This window comes from Pyxicephalus adspersus, chromosome 2 (assembly GCF_032062135.1).
Source record: "Pyxicephalus adspersus chromosome 2, UCB_Pads_2.0, whole genome shotgun sequence".
Lineage (NCBI taxonomy): Eukaryota > Metazoa > Chordata > Amphibia > Anura > Pyxicephalidae > Pyxicephalus > Pyxicephalus adspersus.
In genome coordinates, this window is record NC_092859.1 from 87131638 (window position 1) to 87157994 (window position 26357).

Sequence of the window (26357 nt, forward strand, 5' to 3'; positions counted from 1 at the left end):
ATTTCCTGCCCAAACCTAATTACTACTGTTTCAGTTCTCCAGGAGGGGGCAGGGGTCTGTGATAATCTCAAGCCTAGAAAAATGTGAACTTTCCAACCACTTGAGCAAGACTTCATCAATGATGGATTTTCTCTGGACTTTCAGAGGAGTGTGGTTCAAGGGGAGAAAACTTGTGTGGTTTTGTGTGTCCACACGCTAGGTAGAGAGCTAGAACCCTTTTCTTCTCACACCCTTTACCTTTTTCTCCCTTTCCTGTAAATTAGTGGTCCTTCATTGAAACTAAGACACCCCAGAGCACATTCTACAAATATTAAAGATTTTACTTGTGTGCCTGCTGACATTTATTGGGCTACGTACATATGTGCAATGGTTATGGTCCAATAATTGGCTATTAGCTGATATCGGACAGGAATCTTGTGTGTGTACAGTGCTTGTCGTCCAATCGTCTGAACGACCGTCCTGGAGGATCCACGGACGATGGACGATCGTAATCCACAGAAGATGGACAATCCTAATGCATGTGAATAGGAGAGAGCACAGTGGGGTGCCGCTCCATCGTTCTGTATGTACAGCACTGGTTCATGCATCGTGCAGTTGTTTGTCATTGGAAAGGATCTGGATCGTGAAAGATCCTTTTCAACGACAACAACAACAACAACAACAACGTAGCCTTAGTCAATCTTGGCTTGGGTATAGCAATATAATAATGTGATCAGCACTGTAGGAGTATCAAGTGTATACCTGAGATACCTATACATCCACTGAGCACCCACGGAAGCTTCATACTAGGGATCCCCTGTGGCTAATCCAGCTCTAAGTTAGAACATGTTCAAAACAGCAACATGCAAGAAGAGAGCTGCCACACTATATGAAGATACTGACTGAAAAACTGCAGAAAAAGTAGTCTGGATACTGATGAAGAAACAACGTATTCCGGTTAAGACATTACCGAAACTAGCAAATCTAACCAAGTATAACTGGGAATTAACCCCGCTTGGTATGTACTAGAGATTGATCACAGTGACAGTGAAAACCTTGAAAGGGGGACCTGATGGTGGTGCATTCACTCTCCATATTAGCTAGCTGGGAAATAATCTACCCTATCACCTAAAAAAAAAAAGAAGAACATGGTCACTTGTATGGTTTATGTAAACCTTTTTTTTCTTCCAATAATACAAAGTCTAAACATCATCAGAAAAACGAAATAAATAAATTGTGGTGTTTAAAAACAAAGAAACTTTAAGATACTTGTTTGATACTTTGTTTAGCTTCACCAGCATTCTTTGGCACATGTAACTGGAAAATGTCATGATTAATCAGTTATTGGGTTTATATGAGATACCATAATGTACAAGATGAAAAAAAATGTTTGTGGTTCCATTTAAATTATCTGATAAAATAATGTAATCTTTGGGAGTGAACATTTTAAGCAATTTTATATTCTTTGTATGATTATTCTGTTCACAAATGTTATATCATGGATATATAATAAAGAATAACTTACATACCTCATTTGTGTCACCTGAAGCATTGCTCTCAGAAATCTGATTAACTTCATCAGGTTCTGTTAAAAAAAAAAAAAAAAGTACACAAACAACTTAATCAAGCAGAAAATCTGAGCATTTACAATCAACTGAAATACACATTATTAGTAATAAATTGCCTTAATTCAGAGCGAAGTTTTCATATTTGAATTTGCTAGATAACTGATAAGTGTACTGTTTGTATAAAAATTATTATAGAGGGCACTCTGCTCTGATCCCTACCAGCTCCAGACTTAATCTTAGGGGGAACCTGTGTGCCAAGCACTCCATAAAGCTTAATATGGAAGATACCCAAAGTTTTACAAACGCAGTGGAGATATGGCAGGGGGGCTTGAGCTAGAATATATGGAAACTACATAACAGTTATTCAAAGTGTCTGATCACTTGTTTCAGATCCAGATGACCAGGTCAGGCGTATTCTACAAACATAAGATTATTGTCCAATTAAGCTATTTTCATTCACCTAATATTTAGAAGCATCACACAGGATACAGGTAAAAAAAGATAGGATATTCTCTGTTAGTCCATGGCATTAGGAATCCTCAGGCAATCTGAACCTGGGCTCTAAAAGGAGGCTGCACCTGTAGTAGTAAAGAGCTCATACATACATACATACATACTTTAGGCTGAATCCACACGGACGTTTCCCCAGTGTTTACCTGAGGCTTTAAAAGCCCATGTTTGAATTTTCCATGCATTCCAATGGGCTAATATAAACCAGGGCATTTTCTTGAGGCACGTTTTTGAGTTATTGATAACGCTTCTTGGAGCGCTTTAAAAATTAAAATGCAGGGTTAACGCGGGAAAGCGCATACCTTGATTTCAATGGGGGGCGTTTTCCCGCGTTTATAGGTGCGTGAAACGTAAATGTGGTAAAAACATGGGAAAGTGCAGCATAGAAGTTTTCCAGGGGCGTTAAACGCTAGTATAAGTGAATAAAAACGCAAATAAACGCAGTGGGAAAATTTACATGCGTTTTTAAAACCGCCCGTGTAGACCCAGCCTTAGCATGCTTATCCTGTGCTGGAAAGTATTTTTGCATTGCGCTGTGTGTTCAGGGCTTGTTTTGCAATGTGCTGGAATGTGTTGCAACAAAGTACAGTATGTTGCAACACACTGCGCATTAAAGAAACTAATTTGCCTCTTCTATAATGCACACAAGTGCAGCACATTGGTGTAAAAAGAGAAAATACAGCCATTTGCTTTGGGGCTATGTTGGGGGACATTGCTCAGTGCTGCTGACATGAACAAGCCCTCATTCTTGTAGCATTGAATTTGTACTCAAACTAAGCAAGTCTATCAGAAGTTTCAAGTGGCTGTATAGCAGCCAAATATCTCTGGGTTTGGAACAGACAAGTCTGAAAGGGTGCTGGGGCAATAAAAAAAAAAATTCAACTGAACTAAATTTTCAGCTACACTTTAATGAATTAAGAGACAGTGATACTTTCCCCACTCACTGAAAACTTGTCTTAGTGGTGGGAGGGGACAATCAGAAGAAGCTAAGGCTATATTCACACATTTTTTTTCATATTTGGACAATATGAACTGTCAGGATCATTTCAGATAAGAATCTTACATGTACAGGTCACCCAACCTTGTTCATGGATCCATCCTTGTGGATCTATAAACGACAGGGAGGAGAGCGCAGCGGAGTGCCACTCGCTCGTTCTCCCCACTCCCCTCTCTATAGCTTTAGTCAATCCATTGACTTGCTGTTTAACCTCCATGGCAGTATTCCCGAGTGTGGTTCAGGGTTTTCAGCACCAAAAGCGGTAACCCCAAGCCACAGTCGGGGTGGAATTGCCAGGAAGTTCTAAAGTCCTACCTGGTTCCCACGTTGCAGCGGCGTTTTCCAGCAGTGCCCGACATCTGCCTCCCCTGGCAATGCCGCCTGAGCATCGCCAGGCTACACAGATGCCTGCCAGCATCTGCGTCCCCAGCGTGTAAATGTTGGGGACGTGAGGCCAGGGAAAGCAGATGCTGGCCGGGCATCTGCTTGCAAGCCTTAGGCTGGAGTGCGAGACCAGGCGGGAAATTAAAAATAATGTGTGTTTTAAATGTACCGCTTTTACATTTAAAAATACTGATGTTAAATGTGCAAAATTACCGTCTCTTTAGAGAAAAACTATAGTTCAAATGGCAAAAACTGCAGGCAGGCAATTCTGCTGTAATGAAGAAACCCTTCTACCTGCCAGCTATTTTTCTTCTTGGCGCACATTCTCCGATTGCCTTTCTGGCAGGATGAATTAGCTGTACTCATTGGAATGGGCGGATGTTATATCCAGTCGGGCCAGAAGATCACGATGATCCAAAATGTCGAACCCAGAAAAAGACCAGGTGAAGTTGGAAGCTCCAGTAGCTAAAAGTTTCCAAACAATCATTATGCAGTCTCAGAGGTTTTGTTTATGGTCAGCTGTGACTAACTCAGCTGCAGTGTTTTTAGAATAGCATTTGTTGTTCAAGCGTGGAGCAATTCATCTATATCAAAAACCATTTATTTTAATAGATTTTGACATGTTTAATATATCGGTGGCTTTTATGCCATGGAGAGTACTCTGGTGTGAAGATATCTGCAATCAAGTTCCCAAGTTCACCTATTTCTCTGACAAACCCATAAAGATTAAGCTTCCCTATCCCAGAATTTAAAGAATGAGAATGCAAGGGAACAAACAAAAGTTTGAATCAGAAATAGTCACAACTATCCACAGACTCAACCGTAAAAAAGCTGCATTGACATAGCACTACCGTACCTTGTTCAGGAGGCTCTGTGTCACTGCTATGTACAGCCAAAGTGGATTCTTCCACAACACTTTGTTTCTTCTTCTCAGTGATGGATTTTAATTTTTGTCTGAGGGGTTTAAGCTCAAAGGCTTGAAAAGACTTGACTTGTGGTTTCTCTTCTACAGGTGGCTCTGGAGTCACAGTATCACCAGTAGTGTTTTCTTCCTTAACAGGAGGCTCTACAGTGATCTCCAAAACATTATGCTGTTCTTTACCATGCTGTTCTTTTTTATGCTGTTCTTTGAGAGCTAGTTTCTCATCCTTGTTAATGGATTCAAGTTCAAGTTTTATCTGTTTGTATTTTAGGAGCAAATCTTCAAAGCTCTCTTCACAGTTCTCATTTTTTGTTACATGGCTAGATTTCCTAGGTGGAGACCAAACAACACTTTTAACTGAAAGGAGGTGTTAAGGAAACAAAGTTTAAACTTTTTAAATATTTACCTAAAATACTGTTATACACATGTAAATATATAAGCTTGGTGTGTCAGTGATTACAGGTATGATTATAGGTTTATAGGAAAGGGTAAAAAGAAGCTGTCCAGATACAAAATAGGAGCTGCAATTTGGTTTTGGTACTGACATTGGGCTTGGATTGCATGTTCAAAACATCCAGAAATCTTAGGTATCAGAAGCAACATTAGTCAGCTATTCACTTATAAATATAAATAAAAAAGGGTGTAGCTACGTCCTCCTAATTCTCAATCACCTAGGCAACCGAGAACGAATGGGAGTGCAAAGCCTCATGGGACACCTACGTCATGCAACCCAGGCATGCGCAGAAGGTGCCTTTTCGTGAAAAGGGAAAAATTTGACGATCTTACGCATGGGCAGTGAGATCTGCAAGATTTTTTTCCAACCTACGTCACCCGATCTCGCTCCTGGGTCGGGTGACGTAGGAAGAAGAACAAGGAGGAAGAGGCAAAGATGGCGCAGCCGGCCTCGGAGACAGATACCGGGACGGCATGGGACCAGTTGGAAAACACCTCCAGATCGATCGACTGCACTGCAGGATTAAAGGTAAGTGTAATTTTTTTTTTTTTCGGCACTTTTGAGTTTAGTTCCTCTTCAAGTAAGTAATGTGTAATATACAAGTACTACATTCCCTGACTCCAACAACTCAGTAATCAGGGTCTAAAAGTGTCATTTATAAAGCAATCTGGCATATCCCCTTGTGAAGAATCAACTATTAACACAAACACGGGGACCTGGAAGATTTGTTTCGGTGAATTTTAGATTCACTGCTTTTCAAATTAAACCTCTAAGTTTACAATCAGGCCCAAGAGCTATCATGGGGGTGCATGAATAACCCAAATACCCTAACAGCAAGGTTGTCTGGGAAAGTATTTTGCTTACTGCAAATCCTTACTTTACTCCCCTATACTGGGCAACGCATCTTCCTCCTCCTCTTACAGGTAATCTTCACCCATCTTGACTGGCTGTGCCAGCATAACATAAGTTCCACGTAGGCGCTCGGGAAATCATTCATCCTGGCACACGCAAGGGAAGCCAGGATTACTGGGTTTCCCTGCCAATCAAAAGTTGATGCCCTGCATGCGCAGCTCAGCTTAGAAGCCAGAGACCCGGAGCCATCAGGCAGATGTCCCTTTCTGCAATAATTACCTGCCTGATCCTGCAAGCCTAAAATTGAACTTTTACGTGTTTACAGAAAGGCAACTTTAAAACCAAGCCCTGAGTTCTACAGCTGCAGTAATTGTGGAGCAACTCATCCTTAAAGTTGCAGGGGCACCAAAGTATTTCTCTCAGCAGCTCAGCTCACCCTAGCAGTCCTGCTCTTTACCTAAAATATCTCTGGCTTTAGAACACAATCCTGTATATGTGAATGATACCACAGCTAAATATACGCTCTGACAGCTGCTGAGCCTGTACACAAACAGCGTGACCTGCGACAGTCACATGGAGGATGACTTGTTACCCTGGCATTACTGCCCTGGAAGAAGAAAGGGGACAGTAATGTTATCCTCTCCCTAAATATGCCAGCCCACGCCATCAGGCCACATGTTCCTGCCTTGGAGTTGCAGACAATGTCTGATGACTTAAACAGGGAGAGGACAGCGGAGAGGGAAAGAGCTGGGACAAGCAGGAAGCGTCCCAATTATATCCTAATCACCTGCAGGCCTAGAATATAAGGATTGTATAGCCTGGGAAGCTTTATATAATGAGTGGAAGGTTCTCAGTGTGGAGTGATCCTGATAGAAGGATAATATGACTCCTGAGCAGTGATGACAGCTATAGGTGCCCATGCTTCCTGATTGTCCCCCATTCCCCCGCACCGGGGCCACACATGGAAGGATACGTTTCCGAGGAGATGGGGCTCTCCAGCTTCCCGGTCTCGGTCCGCCCAGCTTTATAATTCGCTCCCCCCATTCTCCCCCCCGGTCCCAGATGCGACCCCCCCTTCCTCGTGAGCGGAACCGGCCCAGCGTGTCATGGCTGCGCTCCCAGAACGAGGGCCTGGAAGACGGCGGCGGCTGCTGCTGGGACACTCGGGGGGCTGGCCGGTAGCCATGAGGAGGCCTCTGAGGGCGAGACCTGTAAGGGGGGTGCGGGGGTCCTCGGCTGCTCAGCCGGTGCCGGACATGCTGGGGACTTTCGGGTCGGATGCTGTCGTCACTGATTTCACCGTCCTCCAGCTCGCCTTCCTCCCGGGGAGAAGTAGGGCGAGCAGCCGTCTCAGACATGGCGCCTGGAGGTCAGGGCCAAGATGTGCAGAACCCAGCTCCTGCGTCTGGGAGAAGCGGACCGCGAAAACTTCGCTTCACCTTCCTCTACGGGAGCCCCGGATAACCCAGGCCCTGCTGCATAAGGAATCTCGCGAGAACACCGCCATACGAATGACGTCACATCGCACATAGGCACGGCGCTGGAATCCCGCTGGTCACGTGATATGGCGTGTCAGGGCTGAGCTGATTATTTCAGAACTGTAGAATGAGACTGTGCGGTCCATTGACAAAATTACAAATATGAAACAATGAACTCTTTTCTACTTTGATCAGTTTTGTTATAATATACATAAACGGTCTTACTATCAATAAAAAGTATATATTTTATTCTGTAATCTCCTTTAAAATATTCAATTTTTTTTATTCTAGTAAAAAGCATTGTAATATTTTGGGGTTATTTTGTAAAAGTAATGAGTGCTTTTTTGAATAAAACGATATGATTTTTTAATGGATAAAAATATAAGGAAAAAACATCAGGGAACAAGTTTCCACTCTCTCCTCTACAATCTATTATGAATTCTGCAGACCACTCTTCTTCTGATGCTTTTCTTTGTAGTTCTCCCCATTGGCTTCCATTTCACCTCAGGATCAAATTCAAGCTCCTGTGCTTTTCCTTCAAATCCCTACACAGGTATTGTCCCACTTACATTTCTGACCTGGTAAAAAAAATACTCCCCCTGCCGGTCTCTCCGCTCCTCCAATGATCTACTAATGACTTCCTCACTCATAACCTCATCACACGCACGGTTACAAGACTTCTCTAGAGCTGCCCCAACTCTCTGGAATGGTCTTTCTCGTCCTATTCGGCTTGCTCCTACTTTACACTCATTCAGATTCAGATCCCTCAAAACCCATTTTTTCAAACTTGCCTACCCGTCTTCTTCTGTCTTTTGAAACCATCACTACTTCCCACCACTACATATCTCTCCTCCTATTGTGTGTAAATTCCCCCACCCCCTAGATTGTAAACTCTTCGGGGCAAGGTCCTCTCCTCCTGTGTCACTGTCTGTATCTGTCTGTGATTTGCATCCCATATTTAATTTACAGCGCTGCAGATTATAATGGCGCTAAATAAATCCTGTATAATAATAATAATCTGTAGGTCCATCACTGGTAAATTTTACATGCAGCACTTTTGCTTTACATTATTTTTTATTCACTTGCAACATGCCTCTGAATCTGCCAGCAAGTTTGAATACTTGAGTAATTTCTGTACCATAGACCCATACCTTTTTGCATGTCATAGGCCTTTCCTCTTATGAAAGGGTCCAAATGTTATATATCACATCCAAGATGGGGGCAGCTGGTAGCAGTCTTAATCTTTTGTATGTCTACAGAAGGAGGGCATTTATAGGAAAATAACAAACCTAAAGTGCATTAAATGCACCCATCATCTAATGAAAATACTGTGAGCTGGCAACACATATCTTACCATATGTATTTTAAACTAATTTTTTACCACAGGGGCGCAGTCCTATAGCTAGCATACTCTATGCCTGATAGAATGCCACTTTTGATAAAATTTGGGTCACTGTGCCCATGTTTGGAGGAGAGCAGGTTATTTGACTTCTAAAGGTCTCATTATAGAGCCTTCCCCTGTTTGTTTTCTTTTGCACACAACTTTTATTGAACAGTCTCATAGTTAGGAAATGGTCTGATTTAGGACTCATTCTATCCCAGTGCTATATTAGGCTGGATCTACACAGACGTTTTTAAAAACGCATATAAACGTTCCTCTTGCGGTTTTACGCACTTTTATTAGCGTTTTAAAGCTTGCCTTTTCTCCGCATTAAAAACGGGTTCTTAACGTTCGCCAACCAGTCCTTTACTTTTTAGGTGCTTATAAACGCGGGAAAACGCCCCATTGAAATCAATGAAAGCATTTACCTAGTTTTTCCATGTTTTTGGGAGTTTTCCAGCATTTTTTAAACATTGCAAGGAACGTTAAGGATAACGCTCATAAACGCGCGTCAAGGAAACATCATGGTGTAGATTAGCCCATTGGAACGCATGGGAATTTTAAACATGGGCTTTTAAAGCACCAGGTTAATCGCTGGGGAAAAAGTCTGTGTAGACTAAAGCCGCATACACATGTGCAATTCTTGTCGTTGGAAAGGATCTTTCACGATCCTTTCCAACGATAAGAACCGCAAGATGCATGAACGAGTGCTGTACATACAGCAACGTTCTGCTCTATGGAGAGGGGAGGGGGAGAACGACAGAGCGGCACCCTGCTGCGTGCTCTCCCCCTTCCCTTGCATTAGGATCGTTCATCGTCCGTGGATCCGCCAGGACGGATCCACGGACGATGAACGACCTGGGCTGTACACACGCCAGATTCTCGCCCGATATCTGGCCGATGCTGATTATCGGGCGAGAAAAATTTGACACGTGTACGCAGCTTTAGCCTTAGAGCTGCTGAGTAAGGTATTTATTGTAACTTGCTGTAACATTGTAATAAATCTGTCACATGATCCCTCCTCACTGCTCCTATTTAGAACTGCTTTGCTGTCTCAGCATTGCTAAATGTCCTGCAAACTGTATAAGCAATAGACAAGCCCTTGTCAGACTCATAGTTACAGTATGTGTACCAGAAAGAAATAATACACAGATAATAATCTGACATTTTTTCATAAAACCTCTATGCATTGCGCTTTTAAAATACCAATTGATATTTTTTAGAGGAAGACTCTAGCAGTGGATGTACATGTGGTTACAACAGAAGTGACCATAGATAGGTGACTTAAGGTGCGTACACACTTCCAATTTTTATCGTTCCAATCGAACGACGAACGATCGATTGGGCAAAAAATCGTTCGTAAAAAAGTAACCAACGACGCCGACGAACGAGGAAAATTGTTGGAAACGAACGACCGGACCGGCGGATCGGATTGGGCGACGATCGTTGAACATCGTTCGTGTGTATGGTCGTTCGTTGATCGTCCATGTTCAGAGCATGCGTGATGAACGAACGTCCGTTCACTTTCCTGTCGTGCACATAGTTCCTCTATCGCTTAAACGATCGTATCTATTGTGTGTACAATATCTACGAACGATCGTGTCGTTACCTCTATGTGCAGGATCGGTGCTATACGATCGTTCGTATATATCGTGCAGGAACGTTCGTCGTTCGTTTTCCGACGATAATAATTGGAAGTGTGTACGTAGCTTTAGAAGCCAGAGGAGCGTCAGAAAGGAACAAAAAGGCACAATTTGATCTGTTATCCCTGCAGCAGCAGGCAAGCATTTATTTTATTTATTGATTTATAGTACAACTTTTATACATCTTAGGTGACACTGTACAAATTAATATTTAACAAACTATTTGCAGCAGTGGTTAAAACACAGATATATAGCACACATTTTACTTGGTCAACATTGATAAGATAGTAATTACAGAATTACCAAGGTACAATAGGAATAAAGGCCACATCTATGGAAGCTAATGGGTAGACATAAGTAATAAGGGAGTGGGGCAGGAGTTTGGTAAATTTTATATGAAATGGAAACATATGCTTTACATAGCTGGAAGAAATAAGGCTAATATAAGGATTATAATAATAATCCTGTTTCACAACTCTTTAACTTCTAAAAATTAAAAAAACAAAAACAAAAAAACACTCTGCTAAAGCTGTGGTCATGGCTCATTTTCCTTTTATTTCAGCAGGGTCTGTCTTTGGGTTTCCATGTCACTGCTTGTTTTACACCTTTTATCGACTGTTTACAGGCAGGGTGCTTTATGAATTGAGAAGAGGATGCAGCAGTTGATGGTTGATTTAGGTGAATAACGAAAGATTGCACCATGTGGGGTAGGTTAGGGAGGAGTTAGTGGGGGTGGGAAAAGTTTTGCTAATAGGTTTTAAAGTGACTTAACATAAAAAATAATAAACTTAACTTAAAAAAATGTAGAAATGTTACAAGCAGGTTGACTCCTTGGGCTCTATTTATAAATGATCCCCTATCAATTTATGATGTCATATTTGCTGACAGATGGTTGTATCTCTCTAGGCATATCTTTTCAGTTCCTAAAAAAAATAATGACTTATACCAGGGGTGTCAAACTCAAATACACAGAGGGCTGAAATTAAAAACTCAGACTAAGTCGGGGGACAAACTTGAAATTTATTTAAAAAATAGGAAGTAATTCCTTCAAATTAAATATAAAACATTTTTATATGGAAACAGAGGTATTGCTTAACATGCAATCTGGAACAAGAAAATACTTGGCAATGCAATGTAAGCACTAATTAGCCCCTAGCTACAGTTCTTGAATAGATTGACACCAAATAATGAAATGAATGTTACACATGTATAAATTATGTGCTCATATCTGATATCTTTAAAACTCTTGTTAGAAAAGAAAAAGAAAGTTATTTACAAAAGAGAAAAGAAAAGAGTGACATCTCTTTTTGATGGTTTCACACATTTCACACAGATGATTACCTTGTACTTTATGTTTTGTTTCCTGCAATACTCATACTTCCTGAGTATTGTATTTCTTCTGCTGTGAGCAAGGAATAGTGACCGGTCCCTGAAGAGGAACAGAAGACAAGTGATGCTGGTATTTCAATTCCCAGCATTACTTGCATCTATGGAACTGCCTAATGCGAAGCTGCATAAGCAGACAGCTGTTCCATAGACGGGAGTCGCTAGTGATGCCGGGACTGCAGTTCCTGGCTTTACTTGCGTCTATAGAAATCTGTGGACGCGAGTGATGCCGTGAATTGTGTTAGCGGCATCACTCCCTGCAGAAGGCATTGGCGGGCAGTTTGACACCCCTGACTTATACTGTCATCTAATAGCCTATCCCAAAAGTGCACAGCTGTCGCTGTTTATATTTCTGTGTAAGCGAAAATCATGAACGAATTTAGAGAGAACTGACAGGGGAATAATTTATAAAGAGAGCCCTTTATTGCATACTATGAATGCAAAAATGAAAAACAAAAAATAATTCAATAAAAATCTAACCTGTCTGCTTTCTCTCAGCCAATCAAGATGACCAAAGTGTTGAAGTGGAACTAAACTTAAAATAAAAAAATCACACTCACCTTTACGCCTGTAGATCCCCCAATCCAACTGGAGTTCCCTTTGATTGAGTTCCACGCTGTTTTGTTATACTCGTTCGCCCCAGCGCAGAGATGCTGTCATTTTCAACCATCCTCTTTCTTCTTCTGGCTACGCCACCTAATCTCGCACTGGGCAGGCAAAATCAGGTGACGTAGCCTGCTGTAAATAGGAAGAAAGAGTGTCCACCTCACAATCAATGCATGAGACCACCTTTTTTTCCCTTTGCAGGAAAGGAGCAGCCAGAAACCTCCTGGGATGCAAGACATGGGTCCCAGGAGCCACCCCACCCTTTATTTATTTTTTTTTTTTAAATAGTCTTAAACAATAACTAAAAAAAAAAATACCTTACATAAAAGGGTTGCCTACCCTGTTATGTAAAGTAAAAATGTTGGTCTGCTTTAAAGTAGAAGCAAACTAAAAAAAAAAAAAAGAAAATTCACTCACCTTTACCTTCGCAGATCCATCGATCCATCTGGTAGTTTCCTGGATCAGGTCCTGTGTCGTCCCAATATCGGCCTTTGTTCCAGCTTGGAGGAAGAGCTTGGTGCCGCCACCTTCTTTCCCCTTCTCCACCTTCTTTGTACTGCCTCTGCATCTGCATGTGCAGGAGTGACAGCCAGAAGTTTCCTTGGATGTAGGTATCCTGGGAGGCTCTGTGCGGCAATAGGATTAGAATGAGCTTTAACATTTTTTTTTTTTTTTTAAAGAAGGTAATTTTTACCTTAAAAAAAAAAGATATAAAAGTGTTGTCTACCCTTTTACGTAAGGTAAACATTTTAGTTTAGGTCTACTTTAAGTTATTCTTGCTTTACTACTTCATTTGGTGTACTGGGGACATATAGTTAGGTCCATAAATATTTGGATAGAGACAACTTTTTCTAATTTTGGTTCTTTACATTACCACAAAAATTAATTTTAAATAAAACAGCTCATACTTTCAGATGGGTTGAACAAGAATTTTGCATAAAAATGTGAGGAACTTTTTTAACACAATCTCTTCATTTCAGGGGCTCAAAAGTAATTGGACAATTGACTCAAAGGTTATTTCATGGGCTGGTGTGGGCAATTCCTTCATTATGTCATTATCAATTAAGCAGATAAAAGGCCTGGAGTTGATTTGAGAGGGTGTGCTTGTATGTGGAGGATTTTTCTGTGATCAGACAACATGCGGTCAAACGAGCTCTCCATGCAGGTGAAACAAGCCATCCTTAACCTGCAAAAACAGGAAAAAACCCATCCGGGAAATTGCTACAATATTAGGAGTGGCAAAATCTACAGTTTGGTACATCATGAGAAAGAAACAAAGCGCTGGTGAACTCAGCAACGCCAAAGGACCTGGATGTCCACAGAAGGCAACAGTGGTGGATGATCGCAGAATCATTTCCATGGTGAAGAGAAAACCCTTCACAACAGCCAACCAAGTGAACAACACTCTCCAGGAAGTAGGCGTATCAATGTCCAAGTCTACCATAAAGAGAACACTACATGAAAGTAAATGCAGAGGGTGCACTGCAAGGTGCAAGCTACTCATAAGCCTCAAGAATAGAAAGGCTAGATTGGACTTTGCTCAAAAACATCTAAAAAAGCCAGCACAATTCTGGAAAAACATTCTTTGGACAGATTTACCAGAATGATGGCAAGAAAAAAGTATGGAGAAGGCGTGGAACAGCTCATGATCCAAAGCATAGCACATCATCTGTAAAACATGGCGGAGGCAGTGTGATGGCTTGGGCGTGCATGGCTGCCAGTGGCACTGGGACACTAGTGTTTATCCATGATGTGACACGGGACAGAAGCAGCCGAATGAATTCTGAGGAGTTCAGAGCCATAGTGTCTGCTCAAATCCAGCTAAATGCAGTCACATTGATTGGGAGGTGTTTCATAATACAGATGGACAATGACCCAAAACATACAGCCAAAGTAACCCAGGAGTTTATTAAAGCAAAGAAGTGGAATATTCTTCAATGGCCAAGTCCGTCACCTGATCTGAACCCAATTGAGCATGCATTTCACTTGTTGAAGACTAAACTTCAGACAGAAAGGCCCACAAACAAACAGCAACTGAAAGCCGCTGCAGTAAAAGCCTGGCAGAGCATTAAAAAGGAGGAAACCCAGCATCCGGTGATGCCCATGAGTTCAAGACTACAAGGCTGTCATTGCCAGCAAAGGGTTTTCAACCAAGTATTAGAAATGAACATTTTATTTTCATCTTTTAAATTTGTCCAACTACTTTTGAGCCCCTGAAATGAAGTGATGGTGTGAAAGAAAGGCTTAATTCCTCACATTTTTATGCAATCTTTTTGTTCAATCCACTGAGTTAAAGCTGAAAGTCTGCAGTTTAACTGCATCCAAGTTGTTTCATTCAAAACTAATTGTGGTAATGTACAGAACCAAAATTAGAAAAAAGTTGTCTCTGTCAAAATATTTATGGACCTATCTGTAGATTAGGGTTTCTAATATGGGACAAAAGATGAATGTGAGAGGGTGTGCTGAAAGAAGCATGCAGGGGACCAGTTACCTGGAAGTGTGTCTGGTATTGGGAAGGGTTATCACTAGTTCCAATCCAGTAAAAGTACCGGGCCTGCCAGTATGAGGACCTCATTATTCCTTAGTGGTCAGATCCGTATTTGAATAGAAAATAGTCCACTCATTTATACTTGTGCCTGTACTAGATGGGGATCAGCCTGCTCATATATGAGTGAGCTATTTCCTATCCTTACACCGGACGTTACCACTAGGGGCCATCAAAGGGTCATTCTACTAGAAGTGAATTAGTCTGCCTTTACATGAGTGGGCTATATCCCATCCCCATACCGGTCCTGACCACTAAGGGGGCATCAGAACTATCCCCCTCATATATAAGTGGGCTAATTTCTATCCTTGAACTGGACCTGACCACTAGGCATCAAAAAGTCCTTGTACTGGATGGAGAATAGCCTGCTCTTATATGAGAGGGCTATTTTCTATTAAAATACTGGACCTGACCATTAAGGAATGATGAGGTCCTTATACTTAATGGGAATTAGGGTGCTCATATATAGGTGGCCCATTTCCTATCCTTATACGGAACCTGACCACTAGTGGGCATCATAAGGCTCTTGGACTGGATGGGAACTACCCTGGAGTTATTTGAGAGGGCAATTTCCTATTCAAATTCTTGACCTGACCACTAAGGAATAATGAGGTTCACATACTGGATGGGAATTACCTGGTCATATATGAGTGGGCTATTCCCTATCTCTTTATCAGACCTTAACACTAGGGGACATGAAAAGGTCCTTGTACTGAATGGGAATTAGCCTGCTCATATATGAGTGGGCTATTTTCTATCCAAATACTGGACCCAACACCCATCAAACCATCTTTGACCCACCTTTTCCTCGGTACCCCTTAAAGTAGCAGTAATTTCTTCCTAATATAAGACCTCATTCATTTTAGAGAACCATAGAGCTACAGTAGGAGTCCCGGCTTCACTCCAGAGAGCTGGAATTCATGCCCGAGCCGTATTAACTTGGTGAGTGAGCAAAAAATTACTATAGGCAGGACTAGAGGAACATGGAGTAGGCCAGCTAAAAAAGGATCTCATGATCTGTAAATTTTTTGCATACTGTGATAGACCTGAGACCACAAAAGTTTTTTTTTTTTTTTTTGGACAGTCCCAAAATATAGAAAGAAGCATGCCTACCCCTTTGCAGTATCAACACTTGGGACTTCTCCAATGAAAAACTGTATAGTGTAAAGTGTCGGGACTCCAATTAATCGATGATTTTGTATCCCTGCTCTTGGTAGGCAGTACTGGTGGAGGAGGACTTATGAGCAAAGAGAAACAACATGAAGATTTGTTATTGCACCATACCCTAGTCCATTTCCCATCTTTGTAAGTACAGTGGAGTCAGGTTCTGGAACAATCAAGGCTGCATATAGCAAGGACACTACCTGATGTACAGGACCATGACCTGAACAAAGCTGCTCTAAAAAAGTAGGAACAGAGAAACTGGTCTAATGATGGAAGAAAGCGTAAAAAAAGTCTGAAATGGATAATGCACCAAAGCCCAGTGGAGTAAATTTGGAATCATCTTCCATTTCTGACATGGAGGGCCAAGGGGTTCTGTGACAAAAAAAAAATCAAGCAAATAAATTAAATAAATAAGCAATAAAGTGGCTAGCTCTGCTAAGTATCTGTATCCAGAGTCCAACATGCTGGGACAGAACGTAGGGTTGCCAGGTATAGAAAAGTGTGGGGATAGTTGGGGTAAGATATTGGTCAGCATTACTAGTCTGGTGAGCATACAAAAATAATGTTAAAACAGTTGGATGAGAGCAGAGAGAGGGAGGTAAACTATCATTACACAATGGCAGTGTGATTAACACTGAGGGAACAACAATAGGTTTAGGCTATACCCCCATTTTCTGAAGGTTACAAAAAGGTGCCTTTATTCTATTTAGAGATCTCTTGATGTAAGAGATGTAGGAGTGAAGGGAAGTTAAGGAGAAATCAGACAGCATTAGCTTAAATTCTACTGCATTTTTTACAAACCCAAAAAAAGTATGTTGGCATTTTGTCAAAGCAGCTTTAGCCTTATCAAGACAGTTAGCAGTGCTTCTCTAGCTACTAGCAGTTTGGAATCAAGGTCAGCAAAATTAATTGTTTGTGGGAGGACGTGTTCCATGGCTAATCAGGGTTCTCTGCATGAAAGGTTTGTGTTCCGCTCAGACTGCTGGGTGTACATATACAATAGAATTCTGCTCAAATACGTTTTAATTGTGCAAAAGAACTAATAATATCACATGGTGCTGAAGCAGGCTGTCGTAAGATTGTCATAATTTGACTACTCTAGTTGATACATATACTTAAACTGTAAAGTAAATGGTGCGTGGACAGAAAGGGTGATGTTTCCAATGCCAGATTGGGTAAAAAGGGTTAAACCTGTATGTGTCATCAGAAAAAAGTCAATCCTCATAAAAGACTTGTGAACAAGAACAAGACTAGAATATAAAATATTTGAAGGCTTCTAACCTTGTGGGATAGAGGCATGGCATACAAGTGTCTCAAAGTCATTAGGCAGATCAAGAAATACATTAAAGTCTCCTCCTAAAACACAAATTACCACTAGGAATTATGATAGGTATTGAAATGCTGTCTCCAAAAATTAAAGTTGGGAATGATTAGGGGCAAAAGTAAATGAAACAGAACCAATGAATGCTTTTAGAAAAAAACACTCAACCATCAGCATTCTATATGGTCTGACCATTTGTCTTAAAATTGACAGATTCTTGCATCAGACGTAGACAAATTATTTGCCCAGGTATATTACCGGTCGATACCGGGGGTGAGACAGGTGAAAGGGTGCACTGGTATAATTGTAAGGTAATATGGTTCAGCAAGGGTGAGTCACCTCTCAATATCAGGAGTGCACCCCATCATCTATCTTACCCCCCTCCTATACCCCATATCACATCTCTCTTCCTGAAATATTTATATTGTGTATTGGTAATATTGCAGGATGAAATGAGGGTGAAGGAAGTGTCAAACAGGTAATGGGGTGACTGGTATTAATGTAGGGTTATGGAAGGATGGGGGAAAAATTAAGACAGGTGTTTTGTAAAAGAAAGTGTGACACTGGTATGGGGTACACTGGTATTTTTGCAGGGTGGTATGTGGTTCAACAAGGGTGAGTTGGGCAATAGGGTGCAGGGGGATTATTGCAGGGTCACATGGGGTTCAGGAAGTGTGATCTACAATAAAACCAGTGCACCCCATCACCTGTCTCACCCTTCTTGAACACCCATATCACACGGCAATAATTACAGTAATACCCATCACCTACCTCTCCCTTGCTGAAGCTAATATTAGCCGGCAATACCACAAGCATAAAAAACACCTGTCTTCACTTTTCCCCATCCTTCCATATCCCCTGCAATAATACCAGTTCACTCCATTACTTGTCTCACACTTGGGGGGATAGGGAGGGGTGAGACAGGTGATGGGGTACACTGGTATTATTGCAGGGTGGAATGTAGTTCAGCAAAGGTGAGGCAGGCTATGGGGTGCATTACTATAATTGCAGGGTGGTATGGGGATCAGCAAAGATGAGACAGATAGTGGAGTGAATTGGTATTATTGCAGGGGATATGGAAGGATGGAGAAACGTGAAGACAGGTGTTTTGTATACAGCTTTCTGTTTTGTGTTATTGCATGGAAATTTGGGGTTCAGCAAGGGAGAGAGGTGGTGGGTTGCAGTGGTAATATTGCAGAGAGATATGGGTGTTCAGGAGGGGAAAGACAGATGATGGTTTGCACTGGGAATATTGGAGGGTGGTAAAGGGCTCAACAAGGTTGAGACAGGTGATAGGGTGCACTGGTATTATTGCAGGGTGGAATGGGGTTCAGGAAGTGTGATCTACAATAATACCAGTGCACCCTATCACTTGTCTCACCCTTCTTGAACACCCATATCACCCTGCAATAATTACAGTAATACCCATCACCTACCTCTCCCTTGCTGAAACTAATATTAGCCGTCAATACCACAAGTATAAAAAACACCTGTCTTCACTTTTTCCCATCCTTCCATATCCCTGCAATAATACCAGTTCACCCCATTACTTGTCTCACACTTGGGGGGTTAGGGAGGGGTGGGACAGGTGATGGACAGGTGGTGGGACAGGCACTGGTATTATTGCAGGGTGGTATGGGGGATCAGCAAAGACGAGACAGATAGTGGAGTGAATTGGTATTATTATTAGCAGGTGTTTTGTATACTGCTTTGTGTTTTGTGTTATTGCATGGAAATATGGGGTTCAGCAAGGGAGAGAGGTGGTGGGTTGCACTGGTATTATTGCAGAGAGATATGGGTCTTCAGGAGGGGAAAGACAGATGATGGTTTGCACTGGTAATATTGGAGGGTGGTAAAGGGCTCAACAAGGTTGACAAGACAGGTGATAGGGTGATCTACAATAATACCAGTGCACTCCATCACCTGTCTCACAATTCTTGAACACCCATATCACCCTGCAATAATTACAGTAATATCCATCACCAATTTCTCCCTTGCGGAACCCCTTATTAGCCTGCAATAACAGCAGTGTACAAAATACCTGTCTTCACTTTTCCACATCCTTCCATATCCCCTGCAGTAATATCAGTGCACCCCATCACCTGTCTCACCCTTGCCTAACCCCATACCCACCTGCAGTAATAGCAGTGCGAGATGAGTGATGGTGTCCCCCGGTAATAATGTCGGGTGTAATGGGGTCCAGAAAGTGTGAGACAGGTACACTGGTATGGGGTAAACTGGTATTTTTGCAGGGTGGTATGTGGTTTAACAGGGGTGAGTTGGGCAATAGGGTGCAAGGGTATTATTGCAGGGTCACATGGAGTCCAGGAAGTGATACCTGATACAATAATACCAGTGCACCCATCACCTGTCTCACCCTTCTTGAACACCCATATCACCCGGCAATAATTACAGTAATACCCATCACCTACCTCTCCCTTGCTGAAACTAAAATTCGCCGGCAATACCACCAATATAAAAAAACACCTGTCTTCACTTTTCCCCATCCTTCTATATCCCCTTCCCCATCCTTCCATATCCCCTGCAGTAATACCAGTTCACTCCATTACTTGTCTTACACTTGGGGGGTTAGGGAAGGGTGAGACAGGTGATGGGGTGCACTGGTATTATTGAAGGGTGGTATGGGGATCAGCAAAGATGAGACAGATAGTGGAGTGAATAGGTATTATTGCAGGGGATATGGAAGGATGGGGAAAAGTGAAGACAGACAAAAGTGAACATTACCTGTTTGACACTTCCTTCACCTTCATTTCATCCTGCAATAATACCAGTGCACCCCATAAAATTATCTTTCTCACTTTTGCTGAACCCCATAACCCTCTGCAATTATACTAGCGCACCCCATCACCTGTCTCACCCTTATTGAACCCCAAACCATCCTGCAATAATACCAGTGCACACCATCACTTGTCTTACACTGCTACTTCTGCAGGCGGGTATGGGGTTAGGCAAGGGTAAGACAGGTGAAGGGGTGCACTGATATTATTGAATGGTATTATGGGGTTCTGCAAGGGAGAAATAGGTAATGGGTATTACTGGTATTTTTGCAGGGTGGTATGGGTGTTCAGAAAGGGTGAGACAGGTGATGGATTGCAGTGGTATTATTGGAGGGTGGAAAATTGTTCAACAATGTTGAGACAGGTGATAGGGTGCACTGGTATTATTGCAGGGTTGTATAGGGTTCAACAAGGGCGAGTCACCTCACAACAATAAGAGTGCATCCCATCATTCCATCACCACTCTCACCCCCTCATGTACCCCATATAACATCACAATAGGAGGACACCCCATCATCTATCTCTCCTTTTATGAACCCCATATTACCAGGCAATAACACCAGTATAAAAACAACTGTCATAACTTTTCCCGATCCCTCCGTATCCTGTACACACATACCAGATCACTCTAATATCTGTCTCACTCTTGCTGACCCCCATAGCACCCTGCAGTAATACCAGTGCACCCCATCACTGGTCCCACACTTCCTGAAGCTTATACCACCCTGTATTAATACCTGAGGACCATACCAGTACTATATACCATACCATACCACAGAAAATACCAGTGCACCCCATCACCTCTCACCCTCTCCGGTACCTCCATATCACCAAACAATGGGAATGCACCCCATCACCTATCTCTTGCTTGCTGAATCTCCTATTACCCTACAATAACACCAGTATACAAAAAGTGTGTTTATATTTCCCCATCCTTCCATATCACCCGCCATAATATCAGTTAACCCCATTACCTGTTTGACACTTCCTTCACCCTCATTTCATACTGCAATATTAGCAGTGCACCACATAAAATGATCCTACTCTTGCTCAACCCCTTACTACCCTGCAAAAATACAAGTGCACCCCATCATTATTGCAGGGGATATGGAAGGATGGGGAAAAGTGAAGACAGATGTTTTGAATACTAGTGTTATTGCAGGGAAATATGTGGTACAGCAAGTGAAAGAAAGGGGGTGGGTAATACAGGTATTCTTGCAGGGTGATATGGGTGTTCAGAAAGGGTGAGACAGGTGAGGGGTGCACTGGTATTGTTGCAGGGTGGTATGGTGTTTAGAAACAGTGAGACAAGTGATGGGGTGAACTGGTAGAGAGGTAAAGCGTTCAGCAAGTGTGAGTCACCTCACAAAAATAGTAGTGCATCCCATCATGTTTCTCTCTCTTTCTGAACCCCAAATTACCCTGCAAAAACACCAGAATACAAAAGACCTGGATTCACTTTTCCCCATCCTTCAATAACCCCTGCAATAATTCCAGTTAAGCCCATTACTTATCTCACTCTTGCTGAAACCCATACCACCATGCAATATTACCAGGGTATCCCATTACTTGTCTCACACTGCTAATACTGCAGGTGGGTATAGGGTTTGGCAAGGGTGAGAAAGGTGATGGGGTGCAGTGGAATTATTGCAGGGTAATAGAGGGTTCAGCAACAGATAGTTAGGTGATGAGTATTACCGGTATTCTCACAGGGAGATATGGGTCTTCTGGAATGCTAAGACAGGTGATGGTGTGCACTGGTATTATTGGAGGGTGGTATGTTGCACCCCACCATCTGTCTCACCCCCACCTGTACCCCAATATAACATTACAACAATAGGAGTGCACCCCATCTTCTGATTCACCTTTTCTGAACCACCTTTTCTGATTTACCCTGCAATAATACCAGTGAATCCCACCACCTGTCTCACCCTTGCTGAACCACATAACACCCTGTAAAAATACCAGTGCACTACATCACCTGTCTTAGCCATCCAGAACCCCCATATCACCCAGCAATAATACCAGTGCACTCCATAACCTCTCACCGCCTCTTGTACCCCCATTCACCTAATAGGAGTGTACCCTATCACCTGTCTCTCCCTTGCTGAACCCCATATTACCCTGCATTATCACCAGTATACAACACACACGTCTTCATTTTTCCTTATCCTTCCATATCCCCTGCAATATTACCAGTTCACCCTATTACCTGTTGAACACTTCCTGCACCCTCATTTTATCCTGCAATATTACCAGTGCTCCACATAAAATTATCTCACTCTTGCTGAACCCCCATACCACCCTGCAATAACACCAGTGCACCCCATCACCTGTCTCATCCTTGCTTAACCCCATACCTTCCTGAACAAATAACCAGTGCACCCATCACCTGTCCCACTCTTGCTGAACCATATATACTCCTGGTAATACCAGTGCACCCCATCACTAATCTCACACTTCCTGAACCCCTTACCACCCTGCAATAATACCAGTGCACCCCATCACCTGTCTCACCCTTTCTGAACACCCATTCCACCCTGCAAAAATATCAGTAATACCCATTACCTATTTCTCCCTTGCTGAAACCCATAATACGCTTCAATAATATCAGTGCACCCAATCACCTGTCTTACCCTTGCCTAACCCCATACCCACCTGCAGAAGTAACAGTGTAAGAGGAGTGATGGGGTGCACTGGTGTTTTTGCAGGGTGCAAAAGGGTTCAGAAAGAGTGGGACAAATAATGGGGTTTAACTGGAATTATTGCAGGAGATATGAAAGGATGGGGAAAAATTAAGATGGGTGTTTCGTATACTGGTGTTATTGCAGGGAAATTTGGAGATTGGCTAGGGAGACCTAGGTGATGGGTATTACTGGTATACTTGCAGGGTGATATGTGTGTTAAGGAAGGTTGAGACAGCTGATCGGGTGCACTGGTATTATTGTAGATAACACTTCCCGAACCCCTAATTAAATTAAAATAACACAAGTAAAAAAAACAACTGGAACAATACCAGATCACCCCATTATCTATCACTCTTGCTGAACCCCATACCACCCTGCAAAACTACCAGTGCACTGCATCACCTATCCCATCCTTGCTGAACCCCATACCACCCTGTAAAAATACTAATGCACCCCATAATATGCCTCACATTTGCTGCATCCCATACTACAATGCATTATTACCAGTGTACCACATCACCTCTCACCTCTCCTGTACCCCCATTCACCAAACAATAGGAGTGCACCCTATCATCAATCTCTCCCTTGCTGAACCCCGTATGACCCTGCAAAATCACCAGTATACAAAATGACTGTCTTGATTTCCCCCTATCCTTCAATATCCCCTGCAATAATACCAATTCACCCCATTACCTGTTCGACACTTCCCGCAACCTCATTTCACCACCCTGCAATAATTCTTTAATACTAGTGCACCCCATCACCTGTCTCACCCTTGCTGAACCCCATACCATCCTGCAATAATACTAGTGCACCCCATCACCTCTCTCACTCTTCCTAAACCCCATATGAATCTACAATATTAGCAGTGCACCCCATCACCTGTCTCACTCTTGCTGAACCATATACAAAGGGTGAACATCTGAACAAAGGGGGTTTCATCTCACAACAATAGGAGTGCACCCCATCATCTGTCTCACCCCTCCTGTACCCCCAAGCACATCACAAAATAGGAGGGCACCCCATCACCTATCTCTCCCTTCCTGAACCTCATATTAGCCAATTACACCAGAATAAAAAACACCTTTCATCACATTTCTCTATCTTTCCATATCCCCTGCAATAATAACAGTTCACCCCATTATCTATCTTACTCTTGCTGAACCTCATGCCACCCTGCATATGGGGTTAGGCAAGGGTGAGAAAGGTGATGGGGTGCACTGGTATTATTGCAGGGTGGAATGGGGTTGAGCAAGAGTAAGACAGGTGATGGGGTGCACTGGTTATTATTGCAGGGGATATGGAAGGATGGGGAAGAGCGAAGACAGGTGTTTTGTTCACCAATGTAATTGCAGGGTAATATGGGGTTTAGCAAGGGAGAGATAGGTGATGGGGTGCCCTCCTATTGTTGTGATGTGATCTGGAGTAATTCCAGCTCAACCCATTACTCTTCTCACACTTCATAACCACATGCCACTTTGCAAAAAAACTAGTGCAGCCCATCACCTGACCCAACCTTGCTGAATGTTGTACCACCCTGCAATAATACCAGTGCACCCCATCACCTGACTTATCCTTGCTGAACCACATAAAACCCTGCAATAATATTTAATTCTAGGTGGGCAGGTGGGTAAGGGCTTAGAGAAGGGTGAGAATGGTGATGGGATGCACTGGTATTATTGCAGGGAATATGAAGCATGGGGAAAAGTGAAGACTGTTCTTTAGTATACTGGTGTTATTACAGGGTTATATAGGGTTCAGCAAGTGTGTGTCACCCTAAAAAAATAGGAGTTGATCCCATTATCTGCCTCACCCCCTCATGTACCCCATATCATCTAACAATATGAGTGCACCCCATCACCTATCTCTCGATTGCTGAATCTCATATTACCCTGCAATAACACCAGTATTCAAAACACCAGTCTTCATTTTCCCCATCCTTACATGTCCTCTGCAATATTACCAGTGCACCTCATCACCTGTCTGATCCCCTCCTTTTCCCCAATATAACCTCACAACAATAGAAGTGTACTCCAAAACCAATCTCCCCCTTTGTAAACCCCATATTACCCTGCAATAACACGGGTATACAAAACGTCTGTCTTTATTTTTCCCCATCCCTCTATATCTCCTGCAATAATTCCATTTCACCCTATTACCTCTTTGACACTTCCTGCACCCTCATTTCATCCTACATTATTACCAGTGCACAACATCAATGATCGTACACTTCTTGAACTAAATACCACCCTGCAAAAATGCCAGTGCAACCCAACATTCGTCTCACACTTCCTGAACCCCATACCACCCTGCAATAATACCATTTCCCCCCCTAATAACTGTCTCACCCTTGGTGAACCACAAAGCCTGGAAAAATACCAGTGCACCCCATCACTTGTCTCACACTTCCTGAGCCCATTGCCACCCTGCAATATTACCAGTTCACCCCATCACCTGTCTCACCCTTGCTGAACCCCATACCACCATGAAAAAATACCAGTGCACCTCATCATCTGTCTCACTCCTGCTAAACCCCATACCCCCCTGCAGTAATACCAGTGCACCCCATCACCTGTCTGACTCTTGATGAACCCCATAACCCCCATGTAATAATACCAGTGCACCCCATTACCTGTCTCACCCTTTGTGAACCCAATACCACTCTGCAGTAATGGCAGTGTGATAGTTGCATGTCCCAACATCTCTCACCAGCTTCCAGATCCCCTTCCTCTAATTATCATCAAACTCTACCAGGGCACCACATCATGGGTCCCTTATTCCTAAATTCACATATCACCCTCAAATAATAGCAGTCCACCCTATCATCTGGCTTACCTTCCCTATACGGCCATACCATCTTGGGAATACTTTAGTGTATCCTCATATCGCCTAGCGAAAATACCAGTGCACCTATCAACTGCCCCTTTCTATACTCCCAAATCACTCTGCAACAAAACAAGCACACCCAAGCACCTGTATCCCCCTTTCTAAACTGCCATATCACCCCACATCTATAGCATAGCATTCATGAGCCCCCTATCACCTCGTAAAATTATATGTGCACCCCATCAACTATCTCATTTACTGTACCCCAATATCACCCTGCAAAGCACAAGAGCACCCCACAATCTGTCTCCTAATTTCTAAAATACCATATCACCCTAATATAAATCGGCACACCTGTCTTGCTACCTGTGCTTTCCTAAAACTCATATCACCTAGCAATCATAGAGGCACTCCACCTACTCCCTTTTTTTACCCCCATATCATCCTCCAATAACAACAGCACAACACCATCTGTGTCCCCCACATCACACTCCAACAAAGGCAGTGCACTCTATCACCTGCCAGGTGCCTGTAGACAACACCTTCCTGTACCCCCACATTACCTCACAACAATAGGAGTGCACCCCATCACCTGTCTCTCCCTCCTGTACCCCCAAAGCACTTCATTTTATTAGAAGTGCACCCCATCACTCATCTCTCACCCCTCCTGTACCCCCATATCACCTCACATTATTAGGAGTGCATCCTATCACCTATCTCTCCCCCTCTTGTACCCCTATATCACCTCACATTAATAGGAGTGCAGCCCATCACCTATCTCTCCCCCTCCTGTACCCTCATATCACCTCACATTATTAGCAGTGCACCCTATCATCTCTCTCCCCCTCCTGTACCC

General features: G+C 42.7%; 1 protein-coding gene across 1 annotated transcript in view; it reads right to left on the reverse strand.

Moving 5' to 3' along the window:
* Positions 1-7176, reverse strand: part of ZFC3H1 (zinc finger C3H1-type containing) — a 34313-nt gene extending 27137 nt beyond the window's left edge. The window contains exons 1-3 of the mRNA XM_072401369.1: positions 6640-7176; positions 4295-4717; positions 1509-1564 (exon numbers count right to left, since the gene is read on the reverse strand). Coding sequence (XP_072257470.1) covers positions 1509-1564; positions 4295-4717; positions 6640-7024 — 864 coding nt within the window. The 5' untranslated portion in view covers positions 7025-7176. The remainder of the gene's footprint in view (positions 1-1508; positions 1565-4294; positions 4718-6639) is intronic.
* Positions 7177-26357: the final 19181 nt, after the last annotated feature.